This window comes from Oncorhynchus mykiss, chromosome 17 (assembly GCF_013265735.2).
Source record: "Oncorhynchus mykiss isolate Arlee chromosome 17, USDA_OmykA_1.1, whole genome shotgun sequence".
NCBI lineage: Eukaryota > Metazoa > Chordata > Actinopteri > Salmoniformes > Salmonidae > Oncorhynchus > Oncorhynchus mykiss.
Window position 1 is genome coordinate 27075697 of NC_048581.1, and position 18061 is coordinate 27093757.

General features: G+C 47.6%; 1 protein-coding gene across 4 annotated transcripts in view; it reads left to right on the forward strand.

Moving 5' to 3' along the window:
* Positions 1 to 18061, forward strand: part of tnrc6c2 (trinucleotide repeat containing adaptor 6C2) — a 94850-nt gene that overhangs the window by 21246 nt on the left and 55543 nt on the right. For 2 of the 4 annotated variants that reach the window (XM_036949496.1, XM_036949497.1), the window contains exons 2-4: positions 1685 to 1781; positions 3764 to 3785; positions 11841 to 12203. In XM_036949496.1, the coding sequence (XP_036805391.1) occupies positions 1722 to 1781; positions 3764 to 3785; positions 11841 to 12203 (445 nt within the window). In that variant the 5' untranslated portion in view covers positions 1685 to 1721. Of the gene's footprint in view, positions 1 to 1684; positions 1782 to 3763; positions 3786 to 11840; positions 12204 to 16245; positions 16374 to 17862; positions 18033 to 18061 lie in introns of those variants that run through there. The other 2 variants (XM_036949498.1, XM_036949499.1) reach the window with 2 other exon arrangements.

Below are 18061 nucleotides of genomic sequence, written 5' to 3' on the forward strand. Positions count from 1 at the left end.
AATAAATAAACATACATATAGGTTGTATTTACAATGGTGTTTGTTCTTCACTGGTTTCCCTTAACTTGAGGCAACAGGTCCCTCTCTCTCTCTCCACTCGCTCTCTCCCTTCTCCCCTCTCGCTCTTTCTCAACATGGCTGTCCCTATGGACACTCCTCCCCACCATTTACTCACTCTCAGCCTGCCTCTGCCTGTCACTCTGACGGTTCCATTTCCCTACCAACAGGCAACACACTGGGAGGCGGGCATGTCATTACTCTCCCTGTCATTATTATGATAATTCATCAATGTATTCATGTGCAGGCCCCTATGGACACTGTCTGAGGCTGGAGAAACTCCGGTAAGCTCCGGTGTGTGTGTCAGTCACTCAGGCACTGAGAAAAATGTGTGTTTATGGCCTTACTATTGCTGAGGACAGAGCACAATGGCCGATTTGTTTGTGTGGAGGGAGTTGAAGAGTACGTTGAGATCCCAGAGTTCCACGATAAACGGCTGGATTTGCGGTGAGAGGAACAGCCAGTCAGGAAGCTGTCTAGTATTGACCACACTTTTGAGTTTTCCCATTGACCAGATAATAACCAGAATGTCCACCGAGTGGCACTTAGCTGGCAACACTGACCAGATTGGAATGGCTAACCGGCACTAGTAGGCTTTAGACACACACACACATACGTATGCACACACAGGCTCCCCCAGTCCCTCTCCTCATGCCTTTAATAGTTTCCAGGAACCGTCACCGAACTTCAGCCAAAACAAATAAAGGCTTAAATAAACCAATTTCTCTCGCAGGCTCTCCAGCTATCTGATCTCTCCTCAGGCTGCTTGGCTGGCCACTGGAGACAGACTTTGGGAAAGGCCTTGAGTTTGTTCTTTCTTTCTCAGTCTTTCCTTATTTCCTATCTCTTCCCCCCCCATTTCTCCCTCTGTCAGTTTCCGGGTGTCCATCTGTTGCTTCCCCCACCCCCAATCTCTCTCTGGCCATGAAGGAAATTGCATTTAAGAAGCAACTCAATGTGTTACTTCTGAAATGCTGAATGTGCTTGGCTTCTAAAAGTCTTCTCTGGAAAAGGTCTGCTAGCTCTGACATTGACCTCTAAGCGGAAGAAAGGGAAATTGTAGCCCTAGGTTACTGAACTTAAAGCCTGCTGCTCTGACATTGACCTCTAAACGGATGAAAGGGAAATTGTAGCCCTAGGTTACTGAACTTAAAGCCTGCTGCTCTGACATTGACCTCTAAACGGATGAAAGGGAAATTGTAGCCCTAGGTTACTGAACTTAAAGCCTGCTGCTCTGACATTGACCTCTAAGCGGAAGAAAGGGAAATTGTAGCCCTAGGTTACTGAACTTAAAGCCTGCTGCTCTGACATTGACCTCTAAACGGATGAAAGGGAAATTGTAGCCCTAGGTTACTGAACTTAAAGCCTGCTGCTCTGACATTGACCTCTAAACGGATGAAAGGGAAATTGTAGCCCTAGGTTACTGAACTTAAAGCCTGCTGCTCTGACATTGACCTCTAAGCGGAAGAAAGGGAAATTGTAGCCCTAGGTTACTGAACTTAAAGCCTGCTGCTCTGACATTGACCTCTAAACAGATGAAAGGGAAATTGTAGCCCTAGGTTACTGAACTTAAAGCCTGCTGCTCCTCTCTGCCCTGTGCTGAAAACCTCTCCCTTTCTGTTTGCAGCTGAGAGAAGCGAACAACACGAGAAGAGAACCATTTGATGGAAGAAAATAAAAATAAAAAGCAAGAAAAGACCAAGAAGGAAGCTGCTCAGAAACAGGTGAGCTGTTACGTCTCTCTCCTCAAACGGAGTACCTCCTTCTGAAAAACCTCTCCATCAGGCTACACCTTCTCCCTCCTTCCTTCTCCGTCATTCACCTGTGTTCCCCAGGTAGGTGTGTTCAGTATAGTCTCCTTATGACTGAGTGTGGGAGTTCCTCCCTAGTTTAACCTCATGGATTAGCCTAGAGCCTATAACCCTGCAGGCAGCACACTGCCAGGTGTATGGACCCTATTTAAAGACAGATTAGAGCTGGCACACTAGCTACACACACTGCTCTGTTGGAAACACTAGCCTGGCTCTGGTAACCAAGGAGATGTTGCTGTCGCACATAGACGCACGCCATTCGCACAGTCATACAATTGTACACACAGGCATATAAAAACACAATGCTATGCGTAAACGCATACTCGAGCCCGACAGTTAAATCAGTTGACGAATATTATCGGCCGATATTAGCCCTTTCACAGAAATATTTGTTTTGAGCTTTAGAATGAACAAATTCGTTTTCAATGTTTGCCTGAAGGGGGCGCTCTGAGAGCTGTTCCTTGAACATCCTTCAGGACGTGAGCATGGTGGTTTTTCACAGCCAGCGAAGGCGTATGAGGAAATAATCAAAAGTACCCGTTACCAAGCAAGGAGCCCTGTCCTCCATTGTATGCTCACTTAGCTAGCCAGCAAGGTAGTTAGCCTAGCTAGCTAGCAATCTGTGCTACCTATGTGCGACTGGACTGGCGCCAAAGTGAACACTGACTCATCCGTGATACATCCCTGAACGTGTGACTAAAACCAGTGCGGCAAACATTTTCCTGCATGAATGTTTTCAGTCATCAGCGCATGCCGTCTGCAGTTGAAATATGTAGCCAAATACATACATTTTGTATTGAATAACGGTATAATTTACATTATGGTTTCAGTAAGAAAACATTTTCGCAATGAACATCTAGCGCGGGCTTGTCATAACAAGCGCTTGTCGCGAGGTTGCCATAGTGGTTCTTTACTTGACTGTTTAAAGCACTGTAGTGAATCTACTCAATACAGATGCTGACATCTAGTGGCGACATTAGGAACTCTTTCAGACATTCTTGTTTATTAGTGTGCTTGTCGTGCTTCACTTCTGCATTCTTATCCACTGCCATAGATGGACACAACTTAAAGATGTACCTAAGGTCAACTGAATAATTTTTTTATTTACTTTTGTATTCATAGAGGGTATAGTGGCTTTTTGGTGGTTGTCATGTAGGCCACAAATAAAATTTTCTTCAATAATGTTCATTTTAATATTTAGTTAAGTCATCATTTAGACTCTGTTAATCCTTTGGAGTGCAATTTGTGAAAAATATATTTTTCATTCTGAAAAATACATATTGGCACGTATATCAGTGACGTTTGCCTCCCTAGTATCAGTATCGGACCCACAAATCCCATATCGATCGGGCTGCTAACACACACACACATACACTCAGACAGATTAGACAGACAGCCTGTAATTATCACTTCCACTAGCCAGCAGCCGTGCCAAGGCACTTTATAGCAGGCGTCTTCCCAGGTGGGGCTGTTTGGGTCTTGAAGACTGAGGCGTTTTACCTTGCGTGTCTAATCAGGCCCACACAGCCTACTGCCAGTTATGTCTCAATGTCCCACATCCCTACATTTTCAGCTAATTTCAATTGGCTTTTCATTTAAGATATTTACCCATTCGTTGTATGAATATGCGATTGTGGGCTGCATCCAATTTGGCAGCCTGCAATGTGATGAAGTTCTACTGGGAATATCATTTCTCGTGTTTACTTTGATTATGAGTTTAACAGTTTCCTTCCCTGCTGTGTAAAAGTACGTACATTCCTTCCTGTAATGCACTAATGTTTTAGTTAATGACAAACTTTTATGACACACCATTTTGCTAGCTCCACATTAATCATTGAACAAAAACAACTTTACGTTTACAGCTGTTGACTTCTCTCTCCCTGTGTGTCTTCTAGGCTGCTGACACGAAAACCAAAGGTGAGTGGAATGACTAACTGCCGCTCATAGCCGCACAGCTTTTTAAAAGTACATGAAAATGATTGACACACGGCCCTAATCGGCTCTGATTTTTAAGGGAGTTCATATGGGCCACAAAGGCGTATACATACAGATAAGGGCTGTGTAGGAGCAGGCCCAGCGTCGTCTAACATACAGATAAGGGCTGTGTAGGAGCAGGCCCAGCGTCGTCTAACACACAGATAAGGGCTGTGTAGGAGCAGGCCCAGCGTCGTCTTAACATACAGATAAGGGCTGTGTAGGAGCAGGCCCAGCGTCGTCTAATACACAGATAAGGGCTGTGTAGGAGCAGGCCCAGCGTCGTCTTAACATACAGATAAGGGCTGTGTAGGAGCAGGCCCAGCGTCGTCTAACACACAGATAAGGGCTGTGTAGGAGCAGGCCCAGCGTCGTCTAACATACAGATAAGGGCTGTGTAGGAGCAGGCCCAGCGTCGTCTAACACACAGATAAGGGCTGTGTAGAAGCAGGCCCAGCGTCGTCTTAACATATAGATACACAATGACTTCTCCTCTGAGCTCAGCAGTGCTGGCCAATGATTTGTGGAGAGGGCGTCCAGATGGGAGCTCCTAACGGGAGGGTAAGGCGTTCAGTCAGTTCCAGGGGCGACATTATTTAAGGGGCATCTTGCCTTCTACGGTGACTTGTTCCGCTCTCTCCCAGCAGCATGTGTGCTCACATCGGTAGTATGTATGCTATTTCTGCGTGTGTTTCCATTCAGCCTTTATTTAACTAGGCAAGTCGGTTAAGAGCAAATTCTTATTTACAATGACGGCCTAACCCGGCCAAAACCTCTCCTAACCCGGACGACGCCGGGACAATTATGCGCCGCCCTATGGTACTCCCGATCACGGCCGGTTGTGATACAGCTGTAGTGTCTGTAGTGCCGCCTCTAGCACTGCGATGCAGTGCCTTAGACCGCTGCGCCGCTCGGTCCCCCACGTCAAATGTTTCCTATTGTATTTAGCCAACAAATGAGTCTAGCGTGTGTGAAGAATGTGTCATTGCGTGTGAATAAGCCAGGGGGTCGTTGTTAATGCGTGTAGGTGTTAACCCCCTGTAGGCAGGCATTAGACAGATGGGGCCAGGGCTTTGGTCCACTCTAAAGCCCATTAGAGCATCTGTTCAGTTTGCGCTGGTCAGCACCTCGCCCTCTAAAAGGTGTGTGTGTGTGTCCTGTTTGTGCTACCAGGGATTGGCCCCAACACACCCCAACAGCTAACCGCCCTCACCAATAGACATTGGGGTTTGGCCTGACGTCCGTTTGCGTTGTGTAGAGGTCAATGGCACTTTCTTGACCTCTGACCTCATCAAGGTCTGTCTAATTATCTCTGGGGGGAGAGAGACTCTGTGCTCTGTCTGTTGGTGAGTCACCAAGCGAGAAGGAACCATTTTAAGCTGAGGGGTGACTTAGGGCGTCTAACAGCAGACTGAGAAGGTTTAGTTTGAAGTTAGATGACAGAGGAGTGTACAAACTGAGAGGGAAAGGAGGTGGGATGAGTGCATTCAAGCGTCAGCCTACAGAGAATAGGACCAAAAAGGAACTTGTAGAGCTGAAACAACTAAATGGACACTGTATAGCCTACTTTTAAAGTAAGCAAGAGAGAAAATGTTCTCCGCTCAATTTGCTACAGAGCCCTCTAAGTAGCATAGGACTGTTTTACTTCAGTTAGCATCCATGTCACTAAATAAGGTGTGTGTGTGTGTGTGTGTGTGGGGGCAAATCAGTATGTAGCTGTGATGTCTCTGTCCATATCAAATGATCTCTCATCACTCTCTAACACACGTTTGTACACCCACAACCTCACACACAGCCTCGTCCCTTCTCCAATCACCTCTCCCACTTCTTCCTCCTCCCTTCCGCTCACGTTTCAATTTGTTTGCGGTAATCGGTCTTGCCTGGTGCGATCATATGTATGAAAATTAGATGAGGCGCTGGCGCTGTGGAATTAACTCCTGTGCCCCCCATTAGCCATGGAGCTCCAGTGAGACGGGGGACCAGCCACCAGCCTCCCCCCACCCAGGCAGTCCCTGTTGGGGTAGAGGGAGTGCGCCTCAGCCCTCTATTAGCATGGAGGGCAGGGGAACGCTGATTATTCCCCACAATCAAACCCCATCGTGCTGCGCGCACACACATAATGCACCATACCCCTACTGCTCAGAGTGACGCAATTAATGGAAACAGGTGGCGGCTTCCGAGTTTGTGAGCGAAAGCCATCAGTAATACCCGGGTATGCCTGACGCATTCTTTACCCAGCCCTGGTGTAATCAGAAAAACAGCGCCTGCCTTTATAATGTATTCAAGAACAAACTGTAATGCGTGTCAATCTTTTACCTACGTTTCCCCTTAAAGCGCTGGTATGCTTCAGTTCGGCTGGCTGCTAGCCGATGTCGGCTAGGCGACCCGAACGAGTGTACTTGCATACTCCCTTAAGTCCTTTGATGAAAAAGAGGGGGGGAAAAGCAACAATAGTGCGGTTTGTCCATTTGAGACGCCGTAGCCAGTTTACACCATCTTAAAATAGTCAGAATTAATCTAAGAGCTCTTAGTTGTGCAATTTTACATCTAAGTAAGATGTTTGGTGTAGTATTTGTCAATGAGAAATGCATGAAAAGGAGTTCTCTTGTTGAATGACAAGTCTTTATTGAAGAATCACTGTTGACCAATCACCGCCGAAAAGGCGTAGACTTTGGCTGCTGACTTCGGCTACTGACTAGAGAGAGAATTCTGTGCCCGAACAGCCCCATAAAACTGTACCAAATGAACAAAAAACGTCACAATGCCATCATTATATGCACTTACTCTACCGAACTGTTTTCGGCTGGGAAGCATGCCACCTTTACCCTTGCTGTTTTCTCCTCTTCCCAGGAGACCGCCCTGCTACCATGGCAACCCAACAATTTGCCACGGCGACTGACATATTTACAAGGTGTCACCGCGGTGACAGGAGAACTGCATTATTTCCACCCGGGAAACCGGACGACATCACATCGTAATATGCATATTGGATTAATTTGCAATTTCACATTCAATTAATTGTCAACACTTTTTAGTCGGATAGGATTTCTTAAATCGCAATCTAATTGGGGGATAATTGACTTTCCCGTGGGGGGGGGCAGGGGCGCCGTCGCCTTTCTGTGTCTAACTGCAACATTAATAAATACTCTGTAAATGAATAGTGAGTGAATGGATCCTGGTTTATGGATGCGAAGGATAATTGTTTTGTCTCTTTGCTTGCATGTCAAGTAGAGGGGGTTGATTTAGGAGTAGAGAGAGGGGGATGAAGTGGAAGGGAGGGGACGGAGAAGTGGGGGATATTTTCTGCATGTATTCATGTTGGATTATCACTCACACGCTGCAGACAGAAGAGGCAATTCAATATACCCTCCGTTACATCACAGCTGAGAGGGCTCATGTCACATTTAGAGGCAGATTAATAGAAAAGCGTATGTGCTGATATTAATGGCATTTAAAGATAAAGCTTTGCATGGGGGAGAGGGTTGTGTGGCTGAGCAGGACTGCCTAGTGTGTCTGGAAGAGGCAGCCCTCCTGTCTTCTGCTTCAGGTCACATTCTGCCTTTTCATGTCCAAACTACCAACACCACTGCCATTTTTGTGTGTTGACGAGGATATGCTGACGAATCATATCTACTTGGGAAGCTTTGGCTCAGTGGTATACACATGACTCCTAAGGCATGTGGATAGAAGCTGTCCTTGTGCACAGATCTAGGATCAGCTTACCTTCTCACCATAGTGTGTAGAGAACACACCTGACCTTAGATCAGTCTTTGGGCAACAATCTCCTTTGGATACACTGTATGGATAAGGGAGGACTGACTGAATCGTATCTAAGTGTGGGACTTTGGCTTAGTGTTATCTACCCATAGTTAACTGCAGTGAATTCTAACAAGCTGTCTCTATGAATCGTATCTATGGATCAACCAGACTCCTAAAGCACGTAGAAAGTGTGGCGAGAATGAGTCAACACTGCTGAGATGAGCCCTCTGCTCATTAGTGTGTGTGTCGGGGCTCAGGGTGGGGTGGTGGGTCACAGGAGGCCCGCAGAGGTGCATTAGGCATCTCCATGGTGATGGGCGGTGGCCTAGTACCCAGGGAAGGGTCAGGGGTGGAAAGCTGTGCCTTTTAGTGTCTCTGTGTGTGTGTGGGGGTCTCTGACCTGCTACACGATTTACTACTGACAGATGGAACCTCAGACAACCACCCCCCATGGCACACACTCTCACAAGAGACTGTCTGGGTGTATCTTAACAAGCAACCATCAACACTCAAAGCTACTGATCCTGTTGTACCACTAAAGTCTATAGCCCCTCTTAACCTTTAGTACTGTCAGTCCTCTCAACTACCCTGTATCCACTTAAACAGGCCACTAAACACACATACACCTCATCGGTCAGATGGTTTAGTTAAGTCCCTACATCACTACTTTCCAATGCTTGGATATGAAAAATATGGCTTTTCATGAAGTCACATTAACATTTGATTTCCAATGAGAGTCATGTATATAACTCCATACAGGATGCAGATAAACCTCTTCTGTAGTCCACTTATGTGTTCTACACACAGCCCTCCCCCACTATAAACATGGTCACATATTAAAATGGGTCCTCATCACACAATAGCAGCACGTAGCTAACCTCTGACATGGACGATTCCCAGAACCCTTCAAAGCCAGGCACACACTCCATAACCGAGCCAATGGCTCCTTATGCTCCAGAGCCTGCCCTCTTGACCATCATCCTTTTCACTCAAGCTTTTTCATCTCTTTCGGCTTAGTTAACCATTGAGTGGGGGACAGGAGGCCAAAATTACAAGTTTGGTTAGGAGTGCTTCTCCTCCCTTGAGGGTTTAATGGAATTTACAGTGTCTCGTTATAATGGTTTATTTAATTGACTCTCCTTTGAACATCAAATAGTGTTTTTAAGGCTTTAGCGACCCGAAAAGGTCTAGTATTGCAGTTTGTTTGCGCTCCTTCTCTTTCATTCTCTCTTGTTCTCACACTCTTAATTTGTGCGCTCTCTCTAATTCTGTATACCATTCTCCATTCATTCCATCTTTCATTCTCTCCCTTTACTTTGCCTCTTGCTCTGGGTGTTCCTACGATCTCTCAATCTCCCCTCTAAGTCTTTGGGTGTAGGACAATGTCACACGTATCACCTGCTATCTCTCCCATCAGACATACAGATTAATCTCATACATATATATATATATATATATATATATGAAAAAATCTCTCACACAAATGATGGCGCTAGAGAACTTGACTAGACAGCATTTTGATATCGCTTTCTCTCATCCTGGTGAAGGGGTTTTGTTTCGCCTCAAATCTCCCGCGAAGCGCTTTAGTGTCCGTTATGGATTAAAAAAAAACAACTCTTTCCCCAAAAAATAAAAGTAATGTTTTGCTAGATCTCTTTTTATTTAGAGCCGAGAGACGTCGTATCGTAGCCGCCATTCATGCTCACACACACGCTCGTGTGCACACACACACACAGCTACTCTCTCCTGAGTAAACTCTTTTTCACTGAGTTATTAAATGCAGATTATTCCAAAGACGGATACACAATACCCAGCTGGCTGGAATAACAACCGCAATTTCCCATCATAGACCAGATAAACTGTGATCATTTACACGCACAACATAGTGCTTTAATAGCTATTTAATTGTGTTGTAAAAGCACCAGTGTTATAAACAGAGGCTACTGGAGAATAGAGTGGAAACGCACACACCCAACCAACCCCCCCTCAGATATACTCGCATAATGTGGGATATCCACACTCACAATGTACACCCGCACACCCTCCCACCACGTCATAGAAGCTGTGATTCATAGGGTGTGTGTGAGAGAGGCTGCCGGCCCAGTAACAGCCCAGCAGTCCATCTGCTTCCTCTAATGGATTCAGAGCAGCAGTGAACAATGAGAGAGACCGAATTGGATGAACGAGGGGGAGGGAGCACTAGAGAATAAAAGGGAGGGAGGGCGAGGGACAGGTTGAAGGGAGAGAATGAAATGGCTGAGCGGAGGGTGAAACGAAACAGGAGAGGGTGGACATTGTAAAAGGCAAGCGCGAGGAAGGAGAGAGAGAGGAGCAGGACGAAGGAGAGGGAGAGAGCCGAGGGGGGGTGCGTGGTGAGGACACAGCACCCTGCCTGCTGATTGGCTGTGACTGCGTCAGGCGGGCTGAGGCTGAATTTAATCAGATATGTGCGTCACCAGCTGCCTGCTGCAGCGCCCAACCAGCTAGCTAGCTCCTGCTGCTGGAGGGGCCAGCTCCACCAGAGATGGAGGTAGATCAGCAGGCAGTATGCAGTTTATGAGCGAGAGAACCTAGTTGTGTATGCGCATATTTGAATGTATATTGAGTATGTATGTCAGAGGCACAGGGGTGCACAGCTCATGTGCAGAGGGTGCTCTGTTTATAGAAACGGTGTTGGCAGTGGGACAGGCCTTTGGCAGGCAGAGGGAATACGTGGGCCTGCCTGCAGTGTTTGCTTTAACCCCCGCTGTTGCAGCACAGGGCAGCTAGTCAGCCACATCAGGCCTCTACTGTTCATGTGTGGGATTCTACACAGTCACACCCTGTTAGTTTCTCGCTCTATTTTCTCTGGAGCCACAACTTGGACAACCATGAAAAAATGACAAAAGCTGCAGTTGTCCTAATTGGTCAGACTGATATGACCTCAAATGTCATTGTGTGCATTTGTATGTGCCCATGTGTGTCGTGACAGAGTCCTCACAGTGGCTCCTGTGTTCCCAGAAGAGTGAGAGATCTGTTGCCTGGTTGCTAATCTGCATCTCTCCTGTGCCAATCCCTTCTCTCTCTCTCTCTCGCTCTCTCTCTCGCTCTCTCTCGCTCCCCCCCCCCCCCCCCCCCCCCCCCGAGGCATACCTGCCAGCCTGTTGTTTTTAAAACCAGCCTATGAATTCTCCTCTGTAGCCACCTAGGGAGTATAAAACCACAACAAACCGTATTCACCAAACTGATGTAGCAGCTCATGAAGGTCATAAAGTATTGAGAGACAATATGGCTGCCATGCTTTTCTAGTCAGCATGGACAGTGAGCACACATACCATGTCAGATATGCAGGGTGTTAACCTCTTTCCAATGCAGTTGCGTAATGCGCACCCACACACTTGTGCTACATAAGCCTTGGTGCAGACACACACACACACACACACTTCCGTAAGCCTCTGTGCAGTTTCCCCTCCAGCCCTCGTGGGCAGCTCTTAGTCTGTCCAGCCTCAGCCTCCTGCTCACCCAGAGGGCTCAGCTAAGCTCCTTTAGACACAGTAGGCTGACACAGTAGGCTGACACAGTAGGCTGACACAGTAGGCTGACACAGTAGGCTGACACAGTAGGCTGACACAGTAGGCTGACACAGTAGGCTGACACAGTAGGCTGACACAGTAGGCTGACACAGTAGGCTGACACAGTAGGCTGACACAGTAGGTCCTGCTAGTACCGACTGCTAATACCACTCAGTCTGGTCAAGGCTTGATTAGAGGGCTGTTCTCTCTGGGGAACTAATAGACAGAAGAATGCAGAGGTGAATGCGAGTGTGTGTAAGAACCTGCCCTTTCATGTTGTCTGGGTTGTCTGTCGGTGGTGTTCATGCACAGGTCGGCTCATAAGGAATGTTATTACTAACCACGTTTCGCTTGATTTCTTCTTAGAAAATAAGGGCTATGTTTCAATCCATATAATACGGGTGTCAAATATTTGGGGTATAACGTTTTTGAGAATAAAACCTTGCCTGGTTGCTCTAGGGTTAGAGGTAATTTGATGTTTCAACCTATGAACATCAGTTCAAATGATCAGTGTGTTCGTGTCATACTCGATCAGGGAAATGATAACACATTCAGGGGTGCACAGCTCATGTGCTCTGGGTGCTACAACCAACAATGTTGTCTTGCAAAGTACAGTGGATTAGTGATGTGTGCTGTGCAGCATTAGCTAATACCTTGCTTCCTGTGTTGTGTTTGTGTCCTCCTCCAGTGCCAGAGCCAGCTAAGCCCAGCCCCGGTCCCCTCCACCACCCCACCACCAGTGTGACCCTGCCCCAGGCCTCACATCCCCCCTCCTCCTTCTCTTCAGTCAGAACCAATGGGAAGCGCGCCCTCCCTAGCACCCAGCAAACACCACAGCAGCTGACCCCACCTCCGCCGTCGTCCTCAGGCCCCCGCTACCCGCCCCGTGAGGTTCCCCCGCGTTTCCGCCAGCAGGAGCACAAGCAGCTACTGAAGAGGGGCCAGCCACTGCCAGCCGGAGCCCTGAGTAGCCTCACCGTGACCCCTGCCTCTGACCCACTCATCTCCAGTGCCCCCGCTTCTTCCTCCTCCGCAGGCAAGCGCCACACAGGTCAGTTCCCTGCTTATTGCGTCTTACCCTTGGCTAGATCTGTTTCCTCAATAGGAATGTGGCCCGTTTCTCTGTGTAACTTGATAGAGAAGCTGATGTTACTAAATTGGTCCCATGAAATGAAGTGTCGCAGGTCATCATAGTAGCTGGATGAGGCTGTTCAACACAGGGCTCTACGCTGACCTTTACAAGGCACACGTGTGTGCTTAACTTGAAAAATTGTAGGAGCACACAAATACATTTAGGAGCGCAGTGAATAGTATTTGAGATATTAAAACTATAATCCCCAAAATCCCTAGGTGTGCTAGAATTCAAATTCCAGGTCGACAGCAAAATATTTAAGGCACATATGCGAGTAAAATGGTCTCAGTGTTAGTGCCCTGCAACAGGTTGAGGAATGGGGCGAATCACAAATTCGTATGATGGGTCCATCTGTGGGTCAGTCCGAAACCTTGGTGTTACTCAGGGCAGGTGATATTACCCCTGTTCTCGCTCTATACTAGTCCACTGACATTAGGGAATTGATGATGGTGTGTTACTCTGAGATTCTCCTCCACTCTGACCCATTGGTTCACCTGTGTTTCTACAGGGGCTCTGTGCACTGCAGATAGGCTTTAACTTGACGCTGTTGAAATATGGCCGTGATGGTGTTTAGCTGCTGAGTGTAGGTGTTGTGGAGACTGGAGAGCACTCAGGACCTGTACCGCCCGCGGTCACCTTTTTTAATGAACTCACCAGTGACCGGATCTGTGGACCGCGTAGAGAAACATGTCAGGCCAAGAGACCCACTCTGCCAGTGGGCTTTAATTTAGAGCGAAAGAGAGAGGTGAGTGGACAAACAATATGAGCCTTGAGTAAATGTCTCTCAGCATTGTTTTTCCTCCAGTGAGGAAGTGGGAGGCGTGCGGTCTCTGCAAGCTGTCTGGTGAACCACTGTTAGCCTACCGTCTTCCTTTTTATGCCTCGACCCTGCAGCTTTTCTCTGACCACCGGTCTTCACATCCCAATGGAAGGTATTTCAACCAACACCTCTAGTATATGTTGTCTTTAAACGCAGAACATGAACAGATGAGCACACCGCACATTTTTGTACGACACTTTGAGGACGAGACGGAGGGAGAGTTTTCTGCGGTGTCTGTTCACATCTTTTTTTTACTCCAATCTCTCTCCTCCTCGGTGGTGCTGTCTTCCATTACTGACTGACATGTTTACTCTGAGGGGGCTGCCTGCAGCGTCACTGTAAACAGAATTTATCTGCAAACCCTGGGCAGCACAGGGCATTACAGACACATGTCGCCACACACACACACACAGTGTGTGTATACGCACTCAAGTACACACTGATGGTTTGATATCCAATGTTTTTTTTTTTAACTGACTGGCTGGACAACTCTCCCAGGGGCCCTCTGCACAACACGGCCCCAGGCAGGAGAGGCCCAAGCTGGGGAAGGCTTTAAGTCCCTGGGGTTTCTGATCAACTGTTCTTCCCTCTGGCTGTCTGCCTTGTCATACCATGAATAGCTTATTTCTCTACTGCTGTACTCCACTGCCAATTATGGAAAGGGATACAGCATTAGTCTTGGCACTGAGGAATACAGGTTTTGGATGGATGCAGTGTTGAGAAGTATGCATTTGATTTGGTGTCTAGCTGTGTTCTCTCAATTTTAGGAGGAAAACGTCATTTTTCCTGCCAGCATCGTACAAAATTCATGCAAACATGGGCCAATCTAATTTGTCCCCAGGCTGAATGTGAGAGACTGTATGTAGATGAGCTCTGTCTTTGGGGTCAGCTTCCCTTTGACCTCCCTGCTGGTGTAGTCGTCATGTTTCAGAGGGGACACAGGCGCTTCCCGCCCCAGAGGCCTGCTGTAGCTGTACTACAGGAGTCAGTCACTGCCTTGATCCAGTTACATCCTCTCTCATCTGTCTGCCCACAGGCTCAGCTGGCTATACACACAATCAACCAATCAAACAATTCAATAATGAATACTTTTTGTCTGACCATTTTTAAATGCACATGACTCGAGTGTGAGAACAGCAAAGCATTCAAAATCAAAATGGACACAAACACATAAGTCGTAGGCCTATTTCTATTTCCATTGTGGTCCTCTTTAGAGACAACCCAACCTCCACACCACAATGTCTTGAGACACAACCCAACCTCCACACCACAATGTCTTGAGACACAACCCAACCTCCACACCACAATGTCTTGAGACACAATCTCAACAGCTGATGGCATTACAACTCAGTGAGTGCTGCAGCCTAGCCTGTCTGGCCTTCGTCTAGTAGCATAGCAGGTGCTACAGTGGGTGTCTGAGATGCAAGCCGTGCTGTGGGAAACACACTCAGTGGTCTACAACAGCTGGTTCATTCATGGCTCTCTGTCTCCTAAGCCCCCGGGTGACATAGCATGTGCCCAGAAGGCATACTGTTAGCTAGATGTTAACACGCATTGGCCCTGCCGCCCTTCTCATTTGGCCCCTTGGCTTTGTCTTCAAACGCCTGGATGAGGTGGCATATTTGTTCTTTTGATTCCAGTTCCAGACGCTATTGTTTTGTCTGCGGATAAAGACCAATCCATAACAAGTCCCATTGATGACTGTTCAGCCAGGTATTCCCATCAGTGATCACTGCCTGAAGTGGTTTAGCTGTAAGGCGATTCCTTTGATCATTGTTGTCAGGGCCACGTAAGTGAACAGTGTTCAGAGGTATATGCATGACAATGACTGCACTAGTCAATGGAGTTGGCTGAAGCACATGCTGTTCTCGAGCCAGACGAGGCTAGAGAGAATGCTAGTCCTCTCTCTCGCTCGCTCTCCCCTCTCTCTCTCTCGCTCGCTCTCCCCTCCAGCCCCTAGTGGCCTCATTAGCCCAGACTCTGCCAGGGAACCAAGAGGAAACTACCTCTCCTCTCCGGTTTTAAACCCTCCTGTGCCCACTCTCATTCCTTTTCTCTCTCTGTCTCTCCATTTCTGCAAAACTAACCAGAATCTTTTGATCCCGGAGACCGGAACTCAGAAGTTCCTGAAAGGGGAAAGGGGGTCTATTTTGAGGACAAAGGGGATTAAATGGTGCATTTACTGCTTGTGGTGCGTCACCGTGAGGTTTGGCTGGAGATAATGTGGTGGATTGGCGGTGTTGAATGAATGGGAGAATAATGGCGTCCGTTTCGGCCCCATTCGTATGGCTCTCTGCTGCATTTCACAGCTAGCTCCAAGGCTACGCTATTGCTCATGATGTTGGCCACAGGCACTTTATCCTTTTTGGTGCACCGTGTCTTTCTTTCTCTTCATACACACTCTCTCTCCGCTCTCGCTCTCTCTTCCTTTGCCACTGTCAACCCCTCCCCCTCTCCCTGTCACCCTGGCTTTCATAGGGAGAGAAAGGCGGTGTCTAACCTCTGGCTACCTGCCCGTGTTCCTCATGTGAGCTGCCTGCTAGCAGCATCCTCATTATCAGCAGCAGCCTGATCTCCCGGTAGTTGTTTCCCCGGCAGGGCTACTAGCATCAGTGCCGCCTTGTCTTATTCCGAGTAGTAGACTAGTGCTCTACGATAGGAAGCTGAGCTGGTATGTGAAGTGTGTTTGTTGATGCAGATGTAGTATGTGCGTGCTCTCACCGCACTGCATCTTTGGTGCCAGGGAGCCGCAGCAGAGCCAAAGAATAGAAGCCCCTTTGTTTTGATTTCTGACGCCGCTATTCATTCAGCGTACACAATCGTACCCACTGCCCTCCTAATTGGGACCAGAATGGAAGCATCAGAGACTGAATGGAACTGTCCCCCTTTTTTTTCCCTTGTTGTTTTGTTACTGTCCCCCGTTTCTCACACGCACACTCCTTTTTCCCCCGACGCAGGAAGACTTCTCACTAATCTATTGGAATGCCTACCAGAAATAAGGTCGTACAGAGTTGTAAGGAAAAGAGTGGGCAAGGTTGAGTAGACCTAAGAGACGTGACACACACGCACACAAACACACAGTGACTCACACGCACACACTACGCAGCCAGCCTCAATTTCTTGGCATCATGTCAAGTAAGCAGTTGCGGCGCTTTGCAGCGAGCAGTAGCAGACATATTGAATGGCGGAGGATGGCGATGGCTGCTGCGTCTCCCCGCTCTACGTAGCGCCTCACAGCATGGTGTTGCAGCAGCACCACCTCTCTTCAGGTATTTTTCCGCTCTACCCCTGACCCCCTTCTTTACAGCTGCCGTCAGCTCTTTTATCTCTCTCTCTACTCCAGGGTTTTTATTTTGTTTCGCTCGTAGAGTTGTCCGTGACGGGGAAAAAAATAGGGCTGAGCTGCACGCTTTTCTGTGTAGTATATGATTGATTTATCATGCAACCTATTTTTATGCCCCTTCAGAGAAAATGTGTGCGTGGGAGCGAGCGGGGGAGCGACTAAATGAAAGGGAGAAAGCAGAGGGCAAAGCGAGACGTTCTTGCTGCAGGCAGCAGCCTCTGAGCTCTTGGCTGAGTTTCAGGTCTGCCTGATAAAATGGCGTTCCTTGCTGCTCGGCGGGCTTGAAGAGACCCAGAGAGGGGGAGGGGGGGGGGGCGTCAGAACCGCTGGTGCTGTTGTCCTCTTTCTCTCCTTCCTCTCACATATAAACAAAAACCTAACAGCCTTGCAGGTATATGGATTGACATTGTTTTGCTGACGGCAACACCCACAATGAGCTTTTCTATGTTAGGTTAGCGGTTAGCTAAACGGTGCCAAACCTACCAAAGCAAAAGCCTGCCGAAGACACGGACTCTCTCCCACACCCACACAGGGCTCTGTTGGAACGACTTCTAAAATATGCAAATCATGCAAAATCTCTTTGGTTGTTGTGGGCGCTGGCCACTGACATTAGCTGTTATGTGTACTGACTTTGATGCATTTGTTTCTCGAAGGCCATGAGGAAGTGATGGTGGTTGTGGTTCTGTTGTGGGTTTAAGATGTATGAAATAGTCCCGGTGAGTAATGATCAATGTGGTATGGCGATATGTGTCCCTAAGTGAACAACGCCATAGAAAAGTTGTCCCAAATGGCACCCTATTCCCTTTTTATAGTGCACTACTTTTGAACAGAGCATATAGGGTACTTGCATAAGGATCCATGATGTGCTTACATAAGGATCACTCAGCCTAATGCACGCTGGTCTGTCACTGTGCATTGTGGGATGATGCGTCTTAGACGGGCAGCTCAGCTTGACCCTAGATGCCCCAGATGTTTTCTATTTGTGCAGTTTTGAGAGGGGGAGAGGTGGAACCGAACAGCCTGCTCACGTGTTTTTTTTCTCTCACCAAAAATGTAGTAGGAGAAACTTTTAATGGGAAATCTTTTGCAACATTGTTGGAAGTTAGGATTTGAGATGGGAATTTTGTGGTACCTCTGTGGTTCCACTTTCTAGGAAGTGTAGAACTGATTGCAGGTTGTGTGTGTGCATGCGTAGAGCTATATAGCCTACAGTGTGTGTGTCTGCCTTTCCACACACACACACACACACACACACACACACACACACACACACACACACACACACACACACACACACACACACACACACTGACGACTCTTTGTGATAAGGCAGTCTGAGAAGAGGAGATAAGTATGTTGAGGGGAAAATTGCATTTGGAGGGACTCAGAGGCGTGTTGCGCAGTATCTTAAGCCTAACCACATATCTGTCAGTCAGTGTGTCTCAGACGGAAGCTAGTCCCCCCACTATTTGACAGGATTGTGTTGACCATAGCTTAATCTGTGATGGATAAACTCTAGGCAATTATGCAAATCACGGAACGATCTGATAGAATCCAATGGACTCCAATAGCGAGCTAATAGAAGGTAAGAATCTCTATTTGAAACGAGGTGAT